Source organism: Schistocerca serialis, chromosome 2, assembly GCF_023864345.2.
Source record: "Schistocerca serialis cubense isolate TAMUIC-IGC-003099 chromosome 2, iqSchSeri2.2, whole genome shotgun sequence".
NCBI classification, from domain to species: Eukaryota; Metazoa; Arthropoda; class Insecta; order Orthoptera; family Acrididae; genus Schistocerca; species Schistocerca serialis.
In genome coordinates this window covers 725,851,624-725,875,062 of record NC_064639.1, presented here as the reverse complement: position 1 = coordinate 725,875,062, position 23,439 = coordinate 725,851,624, and the positions used below count along the sequence as shown (strand labels likewise).

The 23,439-nt window shown below is 40.6% G+C and overlaps 2 protein-coding genes across 3 annotated transcripts in view; both read left to right on the top strand.

The window, feature by feature from the left end:
* Nucleotides 1-23,439, top strand: part of LOC126457930 (juvenile hormone esterase-like) — a 561,537-nt gene that overhangs the window by 343,426 nt on the left and 194,672 nt on the right. The gene's annotated exons all lie outside the window — the stretch shown is intronic.
* Nucleotides 1-23,439, top strand: part of LOC126457931 (esterase FE4-like) — a 179,200-nt gene that overhangs the window by 105,553 nt on the left and 50,208 nt on the right. For both annotated transcript variants that reach the window (XM_050094642.1, XM_050094641.1), the window contains exons 7-8: nucleotides 11,373-11,538; nucleotides 11,640-11,821. In XM_050094642.1, coding sequence (XP_049950599.1) covers nucleotides 11,373-11,538; nucleotides 11,640-11,821 — 348 coding nt within the window. The remainder of the gene's footprint in view (nucleotides 1-11,372; nucleotides 11,539-11,639; nucleotides 11,822-23,439) is intronic.

Genomic DNA, 23,439 nt, shown 5'->3' with positions numbered 1-23,439 from the left:
TGTCATTCTCAATGGAGAGAAGTCTTCCGAAGTAAGAGTGATTTCAGGTGTGCCACAGGGGAGTGTCGTAGGACCATTGCTATTCACAATATACATAAATGACCTTGTGGATAACATCGTAAGTTCATTGAGGCTTTTTGCGGATGATGCTGTGGTATATTGAAAGGTTGTAACAATAGAAAATTGTACTCCAATGCAGGAGGATCTGCAGCGAATTGAAGCTAGGTGCAGGGAATGGAAATTGAATCTCAATGTAGACAAGTGTAATGTGCTGCGAATACATAGAAAGAAAGATCCTTTATCATTTAGCTACAATATAGCAGGTCAGCAACTGGAAGCAGTTAATTCCATAAATTATCTGGGAGTAGGCATTAGGAGTGATTTAAAATGGAATGACCATATAAAATTAATCGTTGGTAAAGCAGATGCCAGACTGAGATTCATTGGTAGAATCCAAAGGAAATGCAATCCGAAAACAAAGGAAGTAGGTTACAGTACACTAGTTTGCCCACTGCTTGAATATTGCTCACTGGTGTGGGATCCGTACCAGATAGGGTTGATAGAAGAGAGAGAGAAGATCCAACGGAGAGCAGCGCGCTTCGTTACAGGATCATTTAGTAATCACAAAAGTGTTACAGAGATGATGAACTCCAGTGGAAGACTCTGCAGGAGAGACACTCAGTAGCTCGGTACGGGCTTTTGTTGAAGTTTTGAGAACATACCTTCACCAAAGAGTCAAGCAGTATATTGCTCCCTCCTATGTATATCTCACGAAGAGACCATGAGGATAAAATCAGAGAGATTAGAGCCCACACAGAGGCATACCAACAGTCTTTCTTTCCACAAACAATACAAGACTGGAATAGAAGGGAGAACTGATAGAGGTATTCAAAGTACGCTCTGCCACACACCGTCAGGTGGCTTGCGGAGTATGGATGTAGGTGTAAAAATAGAAGCAATATAATAGTTAGGATACAGTGTATGTAAAGATTCATTCTCATCACATCTTTTCTTTTCGAAAATCATTATCCAAGCATGTGGAATTGGTTGAAACAAAAAAACTTCACGTCAGTAGAATTACTGCAATTATGAATGTTCCACATTTTTTTTCAATAGCTAAGTGAATAGGGTGACGATTTACAAATGTAAGGGATGAGCATTCGAATCTAATTGGAATCAGTTGCCTTTCTTTTTATGCTTAGATCACCACAGATTGTGCAGCTGTAGGCATTTCTAGGTTCCACTATCTTTCAAAAGATTCCATTTTATAATAGTCGAATCTTTAAACAAACAGACAAATGGTCCTTGTAAAAATATTGAAAATGGATTTATTTATTTGTAATTATTTCAACACACCACTTGCTGTGTCCATAGTTTTCAGCTTAGCAGCTTAGAGAAACGTTTTAGCTAATTTGCATAATTTTCCAAGTCCTTATGTGCAGTTTACACAAGCATCTGGATATGCCTTCCATTACCAGTTATTTCCAGTTTAAATATTTATTCTTAAACTATGGTAGGGCTATTCGACCATTATGCTAACAAGAAGAGATCAGAAGCTGCTTGGTAGCATGTCTACTTACTGCACTGGTAGTTGTAGTAAGTGTCGGGTCGAATCTTACTGCAGCCCTTTTTTTTAATCACATCACAAATATTTTATGCTTTATTTACTTTTGTTATTAAATTATATTTTCTTTTTTTGCTTTTATTCAACATTCTCTTCAGTAAATAACTAGTCAGGGTTGATGTCTAAACATAATCTTCCTTGGAAGGATATATTTATTTTACCTCCCAAACAATAAAAATAATCATCCTTGGAGGGTGTCAAAAAAAGCAATGTTCTTGAGGACAATATTATGGAAAGAGAAGAGGAGGTAGATGAAGATGAAATGGGAGATATGATACTGCATGAAGAGTTTGACAGAGCACTGAAAGACCTAAGTCAAAATAAGGCCCTGGGAGTAGACAACATTCCATTAGAACTAATGACAACATTCCATTAGAACTAATGACAGCCTTGAGAGAGCCAGTCCTGACAAAACTCTACCATCTGGTGAGCAAGATGTATGAGACAGGCAAAATTCCCTCAGACTTCAAGAAGAATATAATGATTCCAATCCCAAAGAGAGCAGGCATTGACAGATGTGAAAATTACCGAACTATCAGTTTAATAAGTCACAGCTGCAAAATACTTACGCGAATTCTTTACAGACGAATGGAAAAACTGGTAGAAGCCGACCTCGGGGAATATCAGTTTGGATTCCATAGAAATGTTGGAACACGTGAGGCAATACTGACCCTATGATTTATCTTAGAAAATAGATTAATGAAAGGCAAACCTACATTTCTAGACTTAGAGAAAGCTCTTGACAATGTTGACTGGAATACTCTCTTTCAAATTCTGAAGGTGGCAGGGGTAAAATAAGGGAGCAAAAGGCTATTTACAATTTGTACAGAAACCAGATGGCAGTTATAAGAGTCGAGGGACATGAAAGGGAAGCAGTGGTTGGGAAGGGAGTGAGACAGGGTTGTAGCCTCTCCCCGATGCTATTCAATCTGTATATTGAGCAAGCAGTAAAGGAAATAAAAGAAAAGTTCAGAGTAGGTATTAAAATCAATGAAGAGGTTCGCCAATGACATTGTAATTCTGTCAGAGGCAGCAAAGGACTTGAAAGAACAGTTGAACGGAATGGACAGTGTCTGGAAAGGAGGGTATAAGATGAACATCAACAAAAGCAAAACGAGGATAATGGAATGTAGTCGAATGAAGTCGGGTGATGCTGAGGGAATTAGATTGGGAAATGAGACACTTAAAGTAGTAAAGGAGTTTTGCTATTTGGGGAGCAAAATAACTGATTGTCAAAGTAGAGAAGATATAAAATGTAGACTGGCAATGGCAAGGAAGGCATTTCTGAAGAAGAGAAATTTGTTATCATCGAGTATTGATTTAAATGTCGGGAAGTTGTTTCTGAAAGTATTTGTATGGAGTGTAGCCATGTATGGAAGTGAAACATGGACAATAAATAGTTTAGACAAGAAGAGAATAGAAGCTTTCGAAATGTGGTGCTACAGAAGAATGCTGAAGATTAGATGGGTAGATCACATAACTAATGAGGAGGTATTGAATAGAATTGGGGAGAAGTGCAGTTTGTGGTACAACTTGACTAGAAGAAGGGATCGGTTGGTAGGACATGTTCTGATGCATCAAGGGATCACAAATTTAGTACTGGAGGGCAGCGTGGAGGGTAAAAATCGTAGAGGGAGACAAAGAGATGAATACACTAAGCATATTCAGAAGGATGTAGGCTGCAGTAGGTACTGGGAGATGAAGAAGCTTGCACAGGATAAAGTAGCATGGAGAGCTCCATCAAACCAGTCTCAGAACTGAAGACCACAACAACAACAACAACAACAACAACAACAAGTGTATGATGGATGATCATCATGTTGGTAAGTGAGATGTCCTTTGGGGTACCAAGGTCGAGCTCCATAGATGATTATTTTTTGAAGGAAATGCTCATAGTATGCTGAATTGAATTTGAACTTGCCTTGAATACATTCTTAAGTTCCTGCATCCATGTAAGACATCCAGTCCCAACATTTCACACTTATACATCCACTTCTAGTGCATGTGGCTATGAAGCATGCATCATTTTATTGTCCATCTGTGTGGTAAACGAGAGCAGGACCTCTGCTTGTGGACTCAGTTGTGCTCTAGACAAAGAAAATGACTTTCCTCCAATGGACATCTTCCCAGGAACTCACAATTGCTAGTCTATCCATGACTTGTTCATCAGACAACAGTTCTTTGATAAAAGTATGAGGGGACCTGATTCCAAAATCCGTTAATCTTCTGGGAGCAATTCTCAACTATCCCAGGAAATGTGAAGTGCTTCATAATTCCTGGATAAATAACAAAGGATCATTCTGGGCAAACCTGACCAGTTGTTCATCTTGTCTCCACTCACAGACTCATGGTCTTCCAGGTATTGAACATCTTACCACCTCACCATTCTCTAAATTGTCTAATTGATCTCCTTGCTGTGGGAGCATAAACACCGTAACAATATCCACCCTCAGATGCACTAAAACCATTTTCAAAGAGAGCAGTTATTCACTGACATTCACATCAGCCATTTTGTAGCAGACCTATGATGTACGCCAATCAGCTGATAGGTTTCTCTTAGCTTAAAACTATAGAGATGCCAGGTGGCAGTCGAAATAACTTGAAATAAACACAGTATTTTTACAATGACTATTTTTCTGTTTGTGTAATGGTTAACCTATCATAAAATAGAATCTTTTGAAAGAATGTGGAACCTAGAAATGCCTTCAACTGCACAATTAGTAGCGAATTAAAATTTAAAATATTACCTACACATGTTTAAATATATAAAAAAAAGAAGAAAATGACAACTGACTCAGTTAGATTTGAACATTCATCCTTTATGTCCATAAACCATCATTGTATCCTTTCAGCCATTGAAACAAATGTGAAATCCTTTCATTCTAGTAATTTGACTGATGTGTAGTTCTTATACTTCAACTGTTTCTACCTGAATCGAATAATGATTTTCTAGAGAAACGATACAGTAAGTTAAACTGGAATGAATCTTGACATAAACTGCATCCTCACTATTCTATTGCTTCTATTTGATGCAAACACTGAGCTGAAGCTCCACGGACTGCTAGAATTGTGAACACTGGCACTTCTAAGCTTGGGCATGTGCAATGCTCTATTCTTGGACTCTTAAATTATTTGGGCTGGGCAATCTTTTTGCCTCTCAGTGTACAAAGTGTCCCTGGAGGAACTGTCAGTATTCAAGGACATAACAGCGACGATCATTTAAAGCAAAAAAAACTCCTTATGAACATATGATCTATTCCAAATGGTTTGCAAGATAGAATGCATTTAATATAGATTGTTAATTATTTTATGTATTATTAAATACGTAGTCAGATCTAAACATGTAAACGTGTCCAACAGTTAGTAAACATTACAACATGAGTTTTACAAAATATAAATTGAAAAATATGTACTTTTAACACTTTCGCTTCTAAGCATTATCATACTTGTCACATGATATTATCTACTACAAGGTGTTCAACAAATGAATTTTCCAAAAAATGCCACACTGGGCCTATCCACTTGTTACTGATCATGCTGCATCAAACACAGATCTGAAAGTAACTTGGAAATCTCATAAGCCATTATGAATAGGGCATTTGTCCATATGAAGTTTTTGCTTTGAATGAGTGTTCCTGTCATAGCCCCGAATATTGAGAATTCTTCCTGAGACATCCTGTATCTTCATATCCTAACGATAAATCAACTTCAGTCCAGTCAAATACTTGTTGCACCATTGCATGCATATACACTGAAGTGCCAAAGAAACTGGTATGGGCATTCGTATTCAAATAAAGAGATATGTAAAAAGGCAGAATATGGCACTGTGGTCGACAACACCTATATAAGATGAAAAGTGTCTGGCACAGTTGTTAGATCAGTTACTGTTGCTACAATGGCAAGCTGTCAAGATTTATGAGAGTTTGAACATAGCATTATAGTCTGAGCAATGGGACACATCTCCAAGGTAGCAGTGTAGTGGGAGTTTTCCCATACGACCATTTCACGGGTGCACTGTGAATATCAGGAATCCAGTAAAACATCAAATCTCTGAGATTGCAGCGGCCAGAAAAGGATCCTGCAAGTATAGGACCAATGACAACTGAAGAGAATCGTTTAACATGACAGAAGTGCAACCCTTCCACAAATCGCCGCAGATTTCAATGCTGGGCCATCAAAAGGTGTAAGCATGTGAACCATTCAATGAAACTTCATTGATATAGGCTTTTGGAGCTGAAGGTGCACGTGTGTAACCTTGATGATTGCATGCCATGAACCTTTACACCTCACCTGGACCCATCAACAATGCTGTTGGACTGTTGATAACTGGAAGCATGTAGCCTGGTTGGATGACTCTCATTTAAAATTGTATTGAGCAGATGGATGTGTACAGGTATGGGGACAACCTCATGAATCCATGAACCCTGCATGTCAGCTAGGGACTGTTCAAGCTGGTGAAGGTTCTGTAATGGTGTGAGACATGTGCATTTGGAGTGATACGGAACTCTCAATATGTTTAGATATGACACTGATAGGTGACACGTGCTGTCTTATAACCTGCATCCATTCATGTCTACTGTGCATTCCAATGGACGTGTGCAATTCCAGCAGGAAAATATGACACCCCACATGTCCAGAATTGCTACAGATTGGCTCCAGGAACACACTTCTGAGTTTAAACACTTTGCTGGCCACCAAACTCCCCAGACGTGAACATTATTGAACATATGTGGAATGCCTTGCAACGTGCTGTTCAGAAGAGATCTCCACCCCATACTCTTGTGGATATATGAACAGCCCTGCAGGACTCATGGTGTCAGTTCCCTCCAGTACTACTTCAGACATTAGTCAAGTCTATACCATGTCACGTTGCAGCACTTATGTGTGTGTTCAGGGATGCCCTACATGATGTTAGGCACATGTACCAGATGCTTTGGCTCTTCAGTGCATGACAGATCGTACCATAGGTGATCCATCAACTGTATAAATGTGTGTTTCCATTTTAGAAAACTATTTAATTATAAGAGGACAGACTGGGGGGCCAGTACTTAAATTCTAGAGATGAAACGCCAGCACTGCTGATCTGCTTTTAAAAGTAGAGGAAAGTATTCCTATCTTTTGAAACTGTTAGCTCCGTCATATGGGAGGGAAGAAAGGTGGGTTTTGAAACACTGGAAGGTGGAGCAGGGCAATTACTGAGACTTTGTACCACTGACTGCTACATTCGGCAATATATTAATTAAAGACTTCAGTGACTAAACAGTATTTTCTGTGAACTTGCTTAATAACACTGAACCATTTGAAAGCTTTTTGTAGATTTATTATGAACCTCTGATATGCTTTCCAGTTGCTTTGTTTTGTGTCAGAAGTTACAAAGCATCTTTGGCTGCATCTAAAATCATCTGAAACCAAATTATCACTCGGGATCTTATTTTTTCTTTGTATTTAAGTCAGGTTACTCTGTCCTGCTTTTATAATTTTTGATGCTTATGGAGCAATTGATACTGGTCTGTAAATGTCACAATTGGATAGGCTAACTTTCCTATGAACTGAAGTATCTTTCATACATTTAAGTGTTCCTGAGAACTGCACATACATGTAATTACAACATGTTCAAGCAGTTCTGCTTGATGAAGAGATACACATTTTAATATTAGTGTATTTAATCAACAATTTCACTACATTTTAATGTACTAGAAACATCATGCACTACACTAAATTTGAGATTAAATTACTTAATTGGCATTGCAGTATTTTTCAAAACAAAGTAAAGTCATTGGCATGATTGCAAGGAACATGATATGTCAGTGAGCAACAATTTTCACTACACTCATGTTCAGAAGAAACAGAACACTGAATGAGTAGAGATTGGACATTCATATTCACAGGACATGTACATTAGTATGTTCTGCAGAAGTGATTAGCATTTTAGTCAACTCAGTTCAGCACATTTCCTATTGTGTAAGATAACTTGTTCCATGCATGAATGCATTAATGTGTAAAAGGTGCAAATGGCATCCTGCGGTATAGCCATCCATGTGTCGTTCATCTGGTTCCAAAGTTCATCTGTGGTGGCTGGCACTGGGTCACAGCACTGCACCTATCTTTTCACCATGTCCCACACAGTTTTGATTGCTGACAAGTTGCGTAATCTGGCGGGCCATGGCAAAAGGCTGAAATCCTGTGACACCAAGAAGGCATGTGTTTGTGCAGCATGTGGTCATGCATTGTCTTGGTGAAAAATCACATCAGGGGTGTTGCCCAGAAAGGATGTGGCTATGGGTTACAGGATGTTTTTCACGTAGGACACAGTGGTCACAGTGCCCTGGAAACACACTAACTGTGACTTGTGATTGTATCCAACAGCACCCCATACCATAAGGCCTTGAGTTGGCACTGTATGTCTTGTGCGAATGTAGTCACTATGATGCCACTCCCCGTCTGTGGTGAACTAATATGCAACCATTATTTTCAAACAACAGAACCTGACTTCATCTTAAAACAGTATCTGATGCGATTCATGTCCTCCTCTCGCCCCACCCCCCCACCCCCACCCCAAACACACACACCCTCCCCTCCCCACATGGCACTTGCTCTCCTCTAAGTTGCAGCACTTCATTGTCCGCCACCCCTACCCTACTATCCCTCCCCCTCTCCGCCCCTAACTCACCCATCCTGCTCCATCGCTGTTCCCATTCCAGCACTACATAGCCGTCATTTTCACCGCCATGCCCAGTCTTTTCTCTCCTTTCCGCTACTTACCCCCTCCCCCTTCTGCACCTTCTCTCTTGCCCTCCGTCTGAACTGCAACACTTCCCTGTCCGCCACTCCTGCCATACTATCCCTCCCCATCCCCGCCCCCAGCTTCCTACTTACCCCCACCCAGTCGCCACTCCCATCATGCACTGTTTCTGCTGCTCACTGTGTGGTTTCAGTTCTCTGAGACTGTGTGCGTGCGTGCGTGCGTGCGTCTACTGCTGACAAAGGCCCATTGGCCGAAAGCTATAATTGTATGAATCTTTTTGTTGTGCCTATCACGACTCGCCATCTCCGCTATATATGGTGAGTAGCAACTTTCCTTCTCTGGTATTGTTACATTCCATCCTGGATTTTCTATTATATAACATGAGAGAATGACATAAATATCATTTGCAGCAAAATAGATTCAAGCATATTTTTGATGAGAAAAATGTCAGTCAGTAAACACACACGCTCTACAAACAATATACTATGGACTAGTCCATTTGCACCTCTCACATGGCATCCTGGTTTGGGGAAATGCTGCAGAGAGTATTAAGATTACAAAAGAGAACTGTACGATGCATCGCAAAAGTATCACCCAGAGAATCCTGCAGAAATAAATTCGGTTTTAATGACATTTTTTGTGTACATATATAGAAACCTGGTCCCAACAGGGAATCATATAGCGCTCGTAGAAAAAAGTGTTCCGAGACTGTTACCTGAAATGCTCCTCCATGATACTGACAAGAGGGAGATTGAGTTAATAATTAAATCACTAAAGACCAAGATCTCTCATGGATATGACGGGGTATCTAGCAGAATACTGAAGTATTGTTTCATGTATGTTAGCCCAGTACTTAGCCATATCTGTAGTGGTGGTGGGTAGTGTTTAACGTCTCGTCGACAACGAGGTCATTAGAGACGGAGCGCAAGCTCGGGTTAGGGAAGGATTGGGAAGGAAATCGGCCGTGCCCTTTCAAAGGAACCATCCCGGCATTTGCCTGAAACGATTTAGGGAAATCACGGAAAACCTAAATCAGGATGGCCGGAGACGGGATTGAACCGTCGTCCTCCCGAATGCGAGTCCAGTGTGCTAACCACTGCGCCATATCTGTAACTTTTCCTTTAGGAGTGGTCGGTTTCCTGACCGATTAAAGTACTCGGTAGTGAAGCCACCTTGTAAAAAGGGAGACAGGGATAATGTTGATAATTATAAACCTATTTCTATGCCATCGGTGTTTGCTAAAGTTATTGAGAGGGTTGTATATACAAGGTTACTGCAGCATTTAAATTCACATAATTTGCTGTCAAATGTACAGTTTGGTTTTAGAAATGGCTTAACAACTGAAAATGCTATAGTCTCTTTTCTCTGTGAGGTTTTGGATAGATTAAATAAAAGGTTGCGAACGTTAGGTGTTTTCTTTGATTTAACGAAGGCTTTTGACTGTGTCGACCACAAAATATTACTGCAGAAGTTGGAACATTATGGAGTAAGGGGAGTAGCTTACAATTGGTTCGCCTCTTACTTTAAGAACAGAAAGCAGAAGGTAATTCTCCACAATACTGAGAGTGGTAATGATGTTCAGTCCCAATGGGGCACTGTTAAATGGGGCGTTCCCCAACGATCTGTGCTGGGGCCACTGCTGTTTCTTATTTATATAAATGATATGCCTTCTAGTATTACAGGTGATTCAAAAATATTTCTGTTTGCTGATGACACCAGCTTGGTAGTGAAGGATCTTGTGTGTAATATTGAAACATTATCAAATAATGTAGTTCATGAAATAAGTTCGTGGCTTGTGGAAAATAATTTGATGCTAAATCACAGTAAGACTCAGTTTTTACAGTTTCTAACTCACAATTCAACGAGAGCTGATATTTTAATCAGACAGAATGGGCATGTTATAAGCGAGACGGAACAGTTCAAGTTCCTAGGCGTACGGATAGATGGTAAGCTGTTGTGGAAAGCCCATGTTCAGGATCTCGTTCAGAAACTAAATGCCACTTTATTTACCATTAGAACAGTATCTGAAATAAGTGACATTTCAACACGAAAAGTAGTCTACTTCGCATATTTTCATACGCTTATGTCATATGGTATTATTTTTTGGGGTAATTCTTCTGATTCAAAAAGGGTATTTTTGGCTCAAAAACAGGCTGTTCGAGCTATGTGTGGTGTAAGTTCTAGAACCTCTTGTCGACCCCTATTCAATAGTCTGGGAATTCTGACATTACCCTCACAGTATATATTTTCTTTAATGTCATTTGCTGTTAGCAATATTAGCTTATTCCCAAGAGTTAGCAGCTTTCACTCAGTTAATACTAGGCAGAAATCAAATCTGCATGTGGAATGCACTTCCTTGACTCTTGTGCAGAAAGGAGTGCAGTATTCTGCTGCATCCATTTTCAATAAGCTACCACAAGAACTCAAAAATCTTAGCAGTAGCCCAAACGCTTTTAAGTCTAAACTGAAGAGTTTCCTCATGGCTCAGTCCTATTCTGTCGAGGAGCTCCTGGAAGAGCTAAAAAATTAAGCAAATTCCGGTGTTACATTCTTGATTTTCTTTATTTAAACTAACGATGTGTCGCCTTAATATGTTTCTTATATTTCATTTTATCTGTTTCTACAATCGTGTTATAATTTCATGTATTGACTCGTTCCATGACCATGGAGACTTCTCCTTAATGTGGTCCCATGGAACAATAAATAAATAAAAAAAAAAAAAAGACCAAGGACTTACAGAAAAATGAACGATATTATCACTGATGCCTTTCATAATGTACTTTTAATAACATTTTTTATGAAAAGTCTATTATAAATGCAATCATACGTTAAATGATATTTGTCACTGTATTTTTGCTATGTATACGTATGCTTTATATAAACATGACTTGTCCAATGTCATTCTAAGAAATGATCCACAGACAAAAATAAAGAACCACCTACCCCTCTCCCCCAGTAAATTCAATTATGCAAGCTATAACATGTTACATTCTATTATTGCAGGACAAGGAACGGCTGTTTATGTTCGTTTTTGTACCCTCAGTGGAGCCAAATGTTGAGGGTGCCTTCCTTACAGAGCATCCAGCAGATATATTGCACAAAGGCGAATACATAAATGTGCCTCTCCTTACTGGTGTTGCCAGCAGGGAAGGGAAATTTCTGATGAAATGTATGTAGTTGAAATCACAATGAAAGTTACCATACATCTTGCTCTTAATGCGTGCTCAAAAATCTGTTGCTTGTCTTGTCTAACTTCCTTAATTGTTTCAGGGACTGGTCTGGCAGATGATCCAGAGAAAGTGAAGAATCTCAATGATAATTTTATAAAAGTTATTGGTCCAGATCTTCGTTTACACAGCAAAGCAGAGAGAGAGACTGCAGCAAACAAAATAAGGGAATTTTACTTTGGTGGAAAACCTGTGACCAATGAAACCTTTGAAGAACTTGTGGATGTGAGTTTCTAAAATAACATATTAAGCTAAGTTTGTAAAAAAAACTTATTACTCCTATTTTTGCTAACAAGCATTAAGAGTATCACTGAAGGTAACTACCTACCTGTTCCATATTATACTTACAAGGGAGGGCCATGACATTGGGATCACAGATTTACTCCAAACTATGCACACCTTTAGTTGACCATTAAAACAACATAATGTGCAAGTAGTAAGGAAGTAGTAGCAGTAGGAAGCTTTATGCATGTATTTTGTAACTGATGTGTATGTGTAGGTGCCAGATATTAAGAGTTCATGGTGGTCAAGCGGTTAGCAATCGAGCATTGTGGGGCAAACATGTATGAAGTGACAGTTTGACTCCTCACACTTAACTTTTAATCTATATTTTTTCATCCCTGGTTATATTATTTAATTTAAGACATTTGAGAGGAAATATACACTACTGGCCATTAAAATTGCTACACCACGAAGATGATGTGCTACAGATGCGAAATTTGACAGACAGGAAGAAGATGCTGTGATATGCAAATGATTAGCTTTTCAGAGCATTCACACAAGGTTGGCGCCGGTGGAGACATCTACAACATGCTGACATGAGGAAAGTTTCCAACCGATTTCTCTTACACAAACAGCAGTTGACCGGCGTTGCCTGGTGAAACGTTGATGTGATGCCTCATGTGAGGAGGAGAAATGCGTACCATCACATTTCCAACTTTGATAAAGGTCGGATTGTAGCCTATCACAATTGCAGTTCATTGTATCACGACATTGCTGCTCGCATTGGTAGAGATCCAATGACGGTTAGCAGAATATGGAATTGGTGGGTTCAGGAGGGTAATACGGAACACCGTGCTGGATCCCAGCGGCCTCATATCACTGGCAGTTGAGATGACAGGCATCTTATCTGCATGGCTGTAATGGATCGTGCAGCCACGTCTCGATCCCTGAGTCAACAGACAGGGACATTTGCAAGACAACAACCATCTGCAAGAACAGTTAGATGACATTTGCAGCAGCATGGACTGTCAGCTTGGAGACCATGGCTGTGGTTACCCTTGACACTGCATCACAGACAGGAGCACCTGTGGTGGTGTACTGAACGACGAACCTGGGTGCACGAATGGCAAAATGTCATTTTTTCGGATGAATCCAGGTTCAGTTTACATCATCATGATGGTCGCATCCGTGTTTGGTGACATCGCGGTGAACGCACATTGGAAGCATGTATTTGTCATCGCCATACTGGTGTGTCACCCGGCAAGATGGTATGGGGTGCCATTGGTGATACGTCTCAGTCATCTCCTGTTCGCATTGACGGCACTTTGAACAGTGGACATTACATTCCAGATGTGTTACGAACCGTGGCTCTACCCTTCATTCGATCCCTGCGAAACCCTACATTTCAGCAGGATAATGCACGACTGCACGTTGCAGGTCCTGTACGGGCCTTTCTGGATACAGAAAATGTTCGACTGCTGCACTGGCCAGCACATTCTCCAGATCTCTCACCAATTGAAAATGTCTGGTCCATGGTGGCTGAGCAACCGGCTCGCCACAATACGTCAGTCACTTCTCTTTATGAACTATGGTATCACGTTGAAGCTGCATGGGCAGTTGTACCTGTACACAGCATCCAAGCTCTGTTTTACTCAATGCCCAGGCGTATCAAGGCCATTATTATGCCCAGAGGTATTTGTTCTGGGTACTGATTTCTCAGGATCTATGCACACAAATTGCATGAAAATGTAATCACGTCTGTTCTAGTATAATATATTTGTCCAATGAATACCCGTTTATCATCTGCATTTCTTCTTGGTGTAGCAATTTTAATGGCCAGTAGTGTAATTTGAAAAAAGCCACATATATTTTCATGGAGTATTAGTGAATTTCATGTAATTTGACTACTTACTAATTTTAATTAAATTTAATTATTAGAACAAACATATTTACAACTACTGACAAGTGAAGAAACATAGTTTTCCTGAAAATTTATGTCTGTCATCATTTGCAAAATTCCTTACACATGCAATCTGGTAAGGTGCTTGGAACTACTTTGCACCTCGATGCTTTGAGCTGTAGACACAGAGGCAGGCTTCATTTGGCAGTTAATCCCCACAATAGTGAGATGTTGCTCAAGTAGCAAGAACAAGGTGCATTTTTTTAATATCACAGAATTTACACTTGTACTAAAAAATGAAGTTATGGCCAAAATGGTTGTCCTCAAATAATTTTAGTCACCATGTTTGGCTTATGTGACACACTATCTCACAGTTTATATGACATTCAATTAATTTTCCATTGGTAGCATGCACAGCAGCCAGCACTACCCACACTTGGCACAAAATACACTCCTGGAAATTGAAATAAGAACACGGTGAATTCATTGTCCCAGGAAGGGGAAACTTTATTGACACATTCCTGGGGTCAGATACATCACATGATCACACTGACAGAACCACAGGCACATAGACACAGGCAACAGAGCATGCACAATGTCGGCACTAGTACAGTGTATATCCACCTTTCGCAGCAATGCAGGCTGCTATTCTCCCATGGAGACGATCGTAGAGATGCTGGATGTAGTCCTGTGGAACGGCTTGCCATGCCATTTCCACCTGGCGCCTCAGTTCGACCAGCGTTCGTGCTGGACGTGCAGACCGCGTGAGACGACGCTTCATCCAGTCCCAAACATGCTCAATGGGGCACAGATCCGGAGATCTTGCTGGCCGGGGTAGTTGACTTACACCTTCTAGAGCACGTTGGGTGGCACGGGATACATGCGGACGTGCATTGTCCTGTTGGAACAGCAAGTTCCCTTGCCGGTCTAGGAATGGTAGAACGATGGGTTCGATGACGGTTTGGATGTACCGTGCACTATTCAGTGTCCCCTCGACGATCACCAGTGGTATACGGCCAGTGTAGGAGATCGCTCCCCACACCATGATGCCGGGTGTTGGCCCTGTGTGCCTCGGTCGTATGCAGTCCTGATTGTGGCGCTCACCTGCACGGCGCCAAACACGCATACGACCATCATTGGCTCCAAGGCAGAAGCGACTCTCATCGCTGAAGACGACACGTCTCCATTCGTCCCTCCATTCACGCCTGTCGCGACACCACTGGAGGCGGGCTGCACGATGTTGGGGCATGAGCAGAAGACGGCCTAACGGTGTGCGGGACCATAGCCCAGTATCATGGAGACGGTTGCGAATGGTCCTCGCCGATACCCCAGGAGCAAAAGTGTCCCTAATTTGCTGGGAAGTGGCGGTGCGGTCCCCTACGGCACTGCGTAGGATCCTACGGTCTTGGCGTGCATCCGTGCGTCGCTGCGGTCCGGTCCCAGGTCGACGGGCACGTGCACCTTCCGCCGACCACTGGCGACAACATCGATGTACTGTGGAGACCTCACACCCCATGTGTTGAGCAATTCGGCGGTACGTCCACCTGGCCTCCTGCATGCCCACTATACGCCCTCGATCAAAGTCCGTCAGCTGCACATACGGTTCAGTCCACGCTGTCGCGACATGCTACCAGTGTTAAAGACTGCGATGGAGCTCCGAATGCCACGGCAAACTGGCTGACACTGACGGCGGCGGTGCACAAATGCTGCGCAGCTAGCGCCATTCGACGGCCAACACCGCGGTTCCTGGTGTGTCCGCTGTGCCGTGCGTGTGATCATTGCTTGTACAGCCCTCTCGCAGTGTCCGGAGCAAGTATGGTGGGTCTGACACACCGGTGTAAATGTGTTCTTTTTTCCATTTCTAGGAGTGTATCTGCATTAATTGTAGCTATGGTAGTATTGATTTGGTTCTTTAAATAATTGACAGGCATTTGGTAGACTCTGTACCCCAAATGAAATGAATCCATCAATGTAATGACAGGTGATCTAGGAAGCCAGGGAATGGACAACCCTGGCCAGTCCAATGATCTAGAAACACTCGGTCTAGAAAATTTCACACAGTCTGAGACCAGTGTGGCAGTGCACTGCCTTGTTAGAAAAATACTGTGTGTTGGCAGTCAACCAGTTATGACAGTGCAAACAGCTCCTGCATATCAAGGTAATTGTTAGAATTAACTGTTTTTTTCTGAAGAATAAAATGATCCCACAATATGATCAACTATCAGACACCATCACACATTCACTTTTGGGCTGTTAAATATGTTTTTCATCACAGTATGCTGATTTCAATGTGTACAACAGCTGCAATTGGTATAGATACATCGGCAACCATTTTCAAAGGACCCAGTGCATGGTTGCCCTAGCGATTTGCAGCTCCTGAAACACCTTCCAAACACACATCTGCAGTGAACACTGAAAAGCCAACCATATCAATTCTTTGTTGACTTCACTTTTTCTGTGTCATAAAGTATGGTGCTTCATATCAACACTTCCTGTTGCATTACATTCATGTACCACTGGTGTATACACATTTTTGAGGGTGATTTGCTTTGTTTATTGCATTTGTAAGTTCCTTTGAACCTGCATGTCCAATTTGGACTGAATAAACCGTTCCACATACTGAGCCTTTCTTGAAATGTTGTCATCGTGCTTCACTCAAGACAATCTGGAACACACGCAAACACAACTTTGCTAGTTTGTCTGTCACATAAACCAAACAAGGTGTTAAAACACATTTAAGTTAAACTTAACCTTTTGAGATACCCTGTTTTTGAAATGTAAATGCATGACTGTTTAACTTGTTTGATTGGAAATCAACATACATATTCTAGCTGAATTACTTGTACAAATTTAATTCAAAGAGTGTGAATGTATCAGCTGCTTACCATATACTTTGATATCTGACTCTTTTAATGTTTGGTGCTGAATTGCACCATACAGTTTTTTTACTGTTCAGAGTGTCAGTTTCACTAGAACTAGTTTTGTTTTCATTTTATACATAAGTAATAAATTAGTACTGTACAAAACTATTATAAAACAACATACAAACTGAAACTGAAATGCCCTGGCAGATATCGTTGCACACTCCGCTGCAGAGTGAAAATCTCATTCTGGAAACATACAAACTGCCTAACATGCTCAGCCAGGTGTCATTAACCTTCATAACAATCTACATTGGACTGGAAACATTTATATTTAGGGCAAAGTGCATAGAGGAACTGCAGCTACATTTTAGAGATTAGTTAATTGAACATTGGGTACATAGGTTATCTAGTAAAACAGTTCATGGTGGGAGGGACCCTCCATGGCATACTCTTTGTAAAGAAACTTCTAAAGAAACAGACTGTTGCACAATAGGTATAAAACAGAGCATAGGGTTTATAAGTAGATTGATGCTAAAGAAAACATGTTTGGATATCAAAATAACAACATGTGATGCCTTCAACAACAATCATAGTAGATACTTATCAAAGAATCTCTCACAGCATCCCATGAAATTCTGGTCATTTCAGAGGTCTGTCAGTAGCATTAAAGTCTCTGTCCTTGGATAACACAGGAACAGAAACTGTTTTTATTGTTATTATTCATGCCATAATTTCCTGGTTGCTGATAATAATTTAAGTTAGTTTCCCTGGAAACAGTTTGAGAAATGTTCAGAAAGTAAGTGTACTGTGACCAAAACAGGCTGTGGCTTTTGGTTTTTTGAGGGTTGGCAACATCGATTGGCAGAGAAAAAAAGGGAGGAGGGAGGTCCCCAGACCAGAACAGTGATCATTGAAGGAACACAGTAGTAAACTCATGTTGTAGTGTCCATTTGTGGGAAAGATGTTGATAAGAAATCCTGCTAAGTGTGAGCCACATGCAATGATCTGCTTCCTACTTGTGGAAAGGATAACAAATACCAAAATTTTTCCATTAGTCAGAACAGTTTATGGCAAATGTGTTACGAACAGAATGAGTGTGTTTAAGTGATGTAGGGAGTTTAGTGGAGGCAGACTTACGTTCTGACTGAAAAGTTGGTGCAAAAGTTTGAGGAAACTGTTCATGAAGACTGCTGAATTACAGTGTGGAACAAACTGCTCCCTTCTGCATAAACCACCTTTGTTCTTCTTGGTAGCTGCACAGGCTCTAAAACTGGCTGAAAGATGTTAGTTCTACTAATAATCTATAGCAATACTGTGGTCTGTACAAGCGGTAGATTTAAAACATTTTAATTACACTCCTGATGTAAAGCATTTGCTGATATTGCAAATTTCAGGACTCACATACAGTTAAAAATAAAAGAAAGCAGATTGCTATCTACTGCAGCAGTTCATAGGTTGTTCAATTGTCCTAGTGCAGTAATCATACAACATAGTCCAGTGGTTCAAAACGATTCATTTTGCATATCAGTTCACCATATCACTGTCCTCATACATGTTTAAGGAACTCGATACAATTAAGATAGTGCACAAAAATAATCAGCAAGTCCATCAGCACTGCCCTGCTGACCAGTCATTGTTTATAGGTGTCAATGATCACTGTGTATCTCTAGTAAGTTCTCACTCAGAATTAATTAGTAATTACCATCACAGAAGTCATGAATTAAATCTATGAGTGAAGAAAACGAACTGTATGCATTATATGCAAATATTTCAGAATGTTAGTTGTTGTACTATGGCATTTTGCTCATGACAAGAGGCATTGGTGTTGCTTCCTTTACTCTCAGCCGCAGACTGCCTGACCTCAGATGTGCTAGCCCTATATATAGTTTTGACTATGAGCAACATATTTCACACTACTTATTATTGTTGAGTGCCACCATAAATAAAATATTTTATGACCCTTAAAATATTAACTTACTAATTAGTGAGTTAATTAACAAATGCTGCACATCAAATGGATCATAAAAATATATGAACAGCATTGTAATGCCAAAGTTCAGAATCTAACAATAATTTCAACATAATTTGTAATTGAAGTTGGCAATGGTCTAATACTTTAATATTCAGAAGATAATTAGTTTTAGACAATTTTAGATACCTTGTGGAAAAGTTGGAGGTATGCAGTTTCAAATAATAAGCATTAACCTCTTAACATAGGTATTATTTACAATATGATGGTTCTTTTTTCAACTAATTTTTTTATTGCCAAAATGAAATATTCAGTGAAGCACAATAATGACAGCAACAATGAAATTATTTTTTAGGTGCTTAACAATAAACATTTTCATCTCTAAATAGCCCCTGGTTTAAAATCATGAGTATACTCGTAGGCTTAACCTTTTTTTTCTTCTTAAAATTACAGTAATTCCGTGCATCGAAGCACTAAACGTGAACAGCAACACTAACCATTAAAATTTAGAGCCATTGTTTATATGTTTGTGGCTTTGTGAAATACCCTGAAGCAAGGATCAATACACAAAGCTACACCACAGTCTTTACACATGTATCTTAATTCCCTCTGTGCCTTCTTCCCTCTGGCATCATGCACGCTACTGCACATCCTACACATTCTTGTTGGATTCTGCTGCTTCTTCTCGGTTGGAGGAATCGTAGATGGAAAATGACGTCCTACAAGTTGCGTTGGGGTTGATTTTGCTGATGGACGGTCCGCTGCTTTGGGTGAACATTCCTTCACCTGATGTTTGTCAATGAGCTGTTCAGCAACAGCCACGCAAAAGTCAAGGGGAGTGAGCTTTCCTCCATGTTTTTTATATAGGACAAAGGCATTCCATTCTGCTAGTTCCAATAGATGAAAAAATATCTTCTTGTAATACTTTTTACCCCTCTTGTGTGGCAATGGATTGTTTGCGATATGCTGATAAACTTTATCCACACCCCGCATTGTGTCATTATAAGCAAATACAGCCACTGGTTTGGCAGTATATTTGTATCTTATTCCCGTGTTTGTATTTCTGCATTGTGAATAGTGGACAACATGCAGATGTCTCTCTTATCTTTCCATTTCATTGCAGTCAGTTTACCTCGCTGGAATGCTGCAACCTCCCCTTTCTTCAGGTTCTTGGTCCGGAAAGAAGGCGGCATTTCTTTTCTTTTAGGACGCATGATGCTATACATATCTGTTCTTTTTGTTAGCAGAAGGTCAGCAAGCTGGGGAGAACTATAATAATTATCTAGAGTCAAACAGTATCCCATATTTAGCAAGGCTGCATTGGCAGATCCTTGTATTCTTCCTCAAATGTAGTGCCCTTGCCAATGTAAATAATTAGGGACAAAACATATCCAGTCTGTGACTCACACAACATGAATGTTTTTATGCCAAACCTAGCTCTCTTGAGTGGCAAATACTGGATCCACCCCTGTCGCCCTTTATATAACAGCAGGCTTTCATCTACGGTGACATCTCTTTCCGGAACACAGTTGTTTCTAAATTTAGATGACAGGTAGCTCACAATAGGACATACTTTATTCAGTTTGGGTTGTGGATGGCTTTCTGCGTTATAGGTTGCATTGTCCGAAAAATGTAAGTTCTTCTTCAAATTGACAAACCCCTTGAATGGTAGAACCCCTCTAAAATTGGTGAGGCTAATGTAGCTCTTTTTTTCCAGTACATCTGATATTTAGGTTTTTTCACAATGCTTTCTAACAATATTACAGCAACAAATATGTACATTTCATCAATTGTTGTTGGCTTCCATGGCGGGATGTTTGTATTGCATATTTTTTGGTCTCAGTAATCAAAATTTGCATGTATCCATCATCAATGAACTGTCCAAAAAATGCAAGACATCTTCAATACAGGGTTCACAATTAATTTGAGGTTTACCTGTAAAAGGAAAACGTGGTGGAGCAGGTGGCACTGGCTTAGACGGATCTATCTTGTACCACATTATGGTGCTCGCAGTGTCACACTCGGAAGAAACTGATTCATCACTTCCTTCTTCCGAACTCTCTTCATAGCTATCTTCAGAACTCCCAGACCCACTAAATTGATTATCAAACTCACCTTCAGTCTCCATTTTCATAAAATGTGAGGAAATAACAGGCAAACTGCAAGAACAGATTGTAGAGTGATCGCTAGTACAACTTCCTGATTTAGAGACATCTCTTGCCAGAAATATACATTTCAGAGTAACACACCACAGTGACATCTACTGAAAATATCAAGGAACTGCCAAAACACAAGATAGAATGAGTGAATTCGGCCTTTTAAAACATGTGCCAATCATAAATGATAAGCCCGAGTATACTCGGCATTTTATTATTTCGTCAGAATTAAAAAAAAGAGTATATTCAGGATTTTATGTTAAGCATTTATATGCCAAAATATATTTCCCACTGCCCACTAAATATGTAATAATGTACTGTATGAATATTTTCAATTAACAGTATTTCATAATTAATGAAATTTCTGAGTTAACTAATTAGATCAGTTCAGCTACATTAGCAAGTAATATGTAATGAACAATGCAATTTAATTGGACTAAGCTTATTTATGAATATGAAATTACTATGCACTCACTGGGTACTTAAGTACACTATTATATTTCATTTTCATAGTGTATGAAAAACAACTGACAGGGCAGCATAAGAAAAATTGGGTCAGTAGTGCCCACAAGTTTCTTGAGCAACTTGAATTGGAAGTTGAGGGTTCTAAGAGTTTTGTTGTGACTACAGATAAAATTTGGGTGGCTCATTACATGCCTGAGGCAAAAAGACAGTCATGAATGTGGTGACACACCAATTCCCCCATCTGCCAAAAAATTCAAAGCCACACCTCAGTCTTTTGTGACCAAAAAGGCATAATTTTGGTCAAATTTATGACTCGGAGTGAGACCATCAACACACCACAATAAAAAGAGACCCTAAAACAACCCAAAAGGAACATTTAAAACCATAGGAGGGGAATGCTAATGAGAGGAGTGTACTTGTTGCATGACAATGCCCATCCTTACTCAGCCGTAGCCACTGAAGTGCTCTTGGATTCATTTTGATTGGGATGATTTAAATCACACCGCACATTCCCCTGACTTGGTGCCTACAGATTATCATATTTTTACCTCCCTGAAGGCACACATGAATGGAATTAAATGTTCATCTGACAAGCAGATGCAGAGAGAAGTTCTGTAGAGGGTGGAGGAGCTGGTGGGAGAGTTCTCAAGGAGTGCACAAAGAAGCTTGTGCCACAGCTCACCACATGCATTGAATGGAATGGCAGTTATGTATAAGAACACTTATCAAATTTATCAACAATATCTTGCAACTTTTTTCACACACATTTTTTAAATATAAATATCTAATACATTTACTTTCTGAATATCCCTCAAATTTAAAAGAATATACATTATTTTTGATTACTGAAAATACTAGAAGAGCTTGTTGGTTTGCTAACTGTTCAATTTGGAAAATTGCATTTTTTAACAACTTATGGTGGGCTCTGTGAATCCCCATAGAAGTAGAAACAGTTGACATAAAGTACTTCTAATTCTGCCCTTTTCTGGTAATATACATCGTAGTTTAAGACTTGCTCATTTGCTGCTTATAATTTTGTCACCTTCAGTTTTGCTCTCCTTTATTTACTGTTAAAAATGTATTAATAAATTTTGATATAATAGAGGGAAACATTCCACGTGGAAAAAATATATCTAAAAACAAAGATGATGTGACTTACCAAACGAAAGTGCCAGCGCTTTTGTTTGGTAAGTCACATCATCATTGTTTTTAATAAATTTTGATTTTTACAAGTTCATGTGCAGGACAATGCTTTAGGCAGTCTGCAGTATCATCGACAATGTGCGCAACTCTGTCATTAGTGGTCAGTCCATGGTTAGTTGCTGAAATGTAAACTTTCTTGTGTATCAGATGGAAGTTAGCATCTTTTGTGGCGGCGTTCGTAGCGACAAGCAATTCGCTGTAGAAACGGCTTACGAAGTCACCGCCACACTTTTAATAGCGGGCCGACCGGTCCGCTGGAACAGTGAACAGAAAGATGAAAACCCAAACACTCTGATTAAATAAAAGTCGGTGCTTATCTTTATTAACGAAGATACAGAAACACAGTAGTGAACTCCGTGTCTACAGAAATCTGTCTAGTTCGAGTCGGAGCGGCTAGGTCAGCGTCGGCTGACGACAAACAACAACTCTGCTGTGACGAACACACAACTGACTAGCAAGTACACAATTCGGTGGCGAGTATACAACTGAGCGGCGAATACAGAACTGTCCTAGCGCTCGCGACTCCAGCGCTTAAGAACCCAAAAGCCAGCAGTGGCGCGCGCAGACTTGCGGCGATTTCCTGTCTCGCTGGCGCTGCTTATGCAGACGGCGTCCAGACTTTGATGCTGCCAACCTTTTGGCAGCGGGCTCGGGTGGCAACATTGGCTAGGATATAACACTCCTCCCCCCCAAATTGCCGCACCGTCGTTGAATAATGACGTGGCGAGCGTCGACGGTGGGGGAGGGGTCTGGCCGCAGGCGTAGCAGAAGAGACCGGGGCGGAGACTGTTGTCAGTGGCAGTCCCCGGTCCGCACCCCAGCATTGGCTGCGCGGGGCCTCGGGAAACACCGACTGAAAACCGAGGTCAGGGTGCACGCCTGTGACCATGGGCGCAGCTTCTGGTACTGGACACGACGGGGCGTCGGGACCCACGAAGAGGGGCAGCGTCTCCTGACGCTGCGTCGACGGCTGCTGAGTGGGCGCCGGACAAGGCGCCGCGGTGTCAGACTCCTTGGGGGTGCCCAAGGAAAGCGGCTGCAGGACAGGCTGCACAGCCACCGCT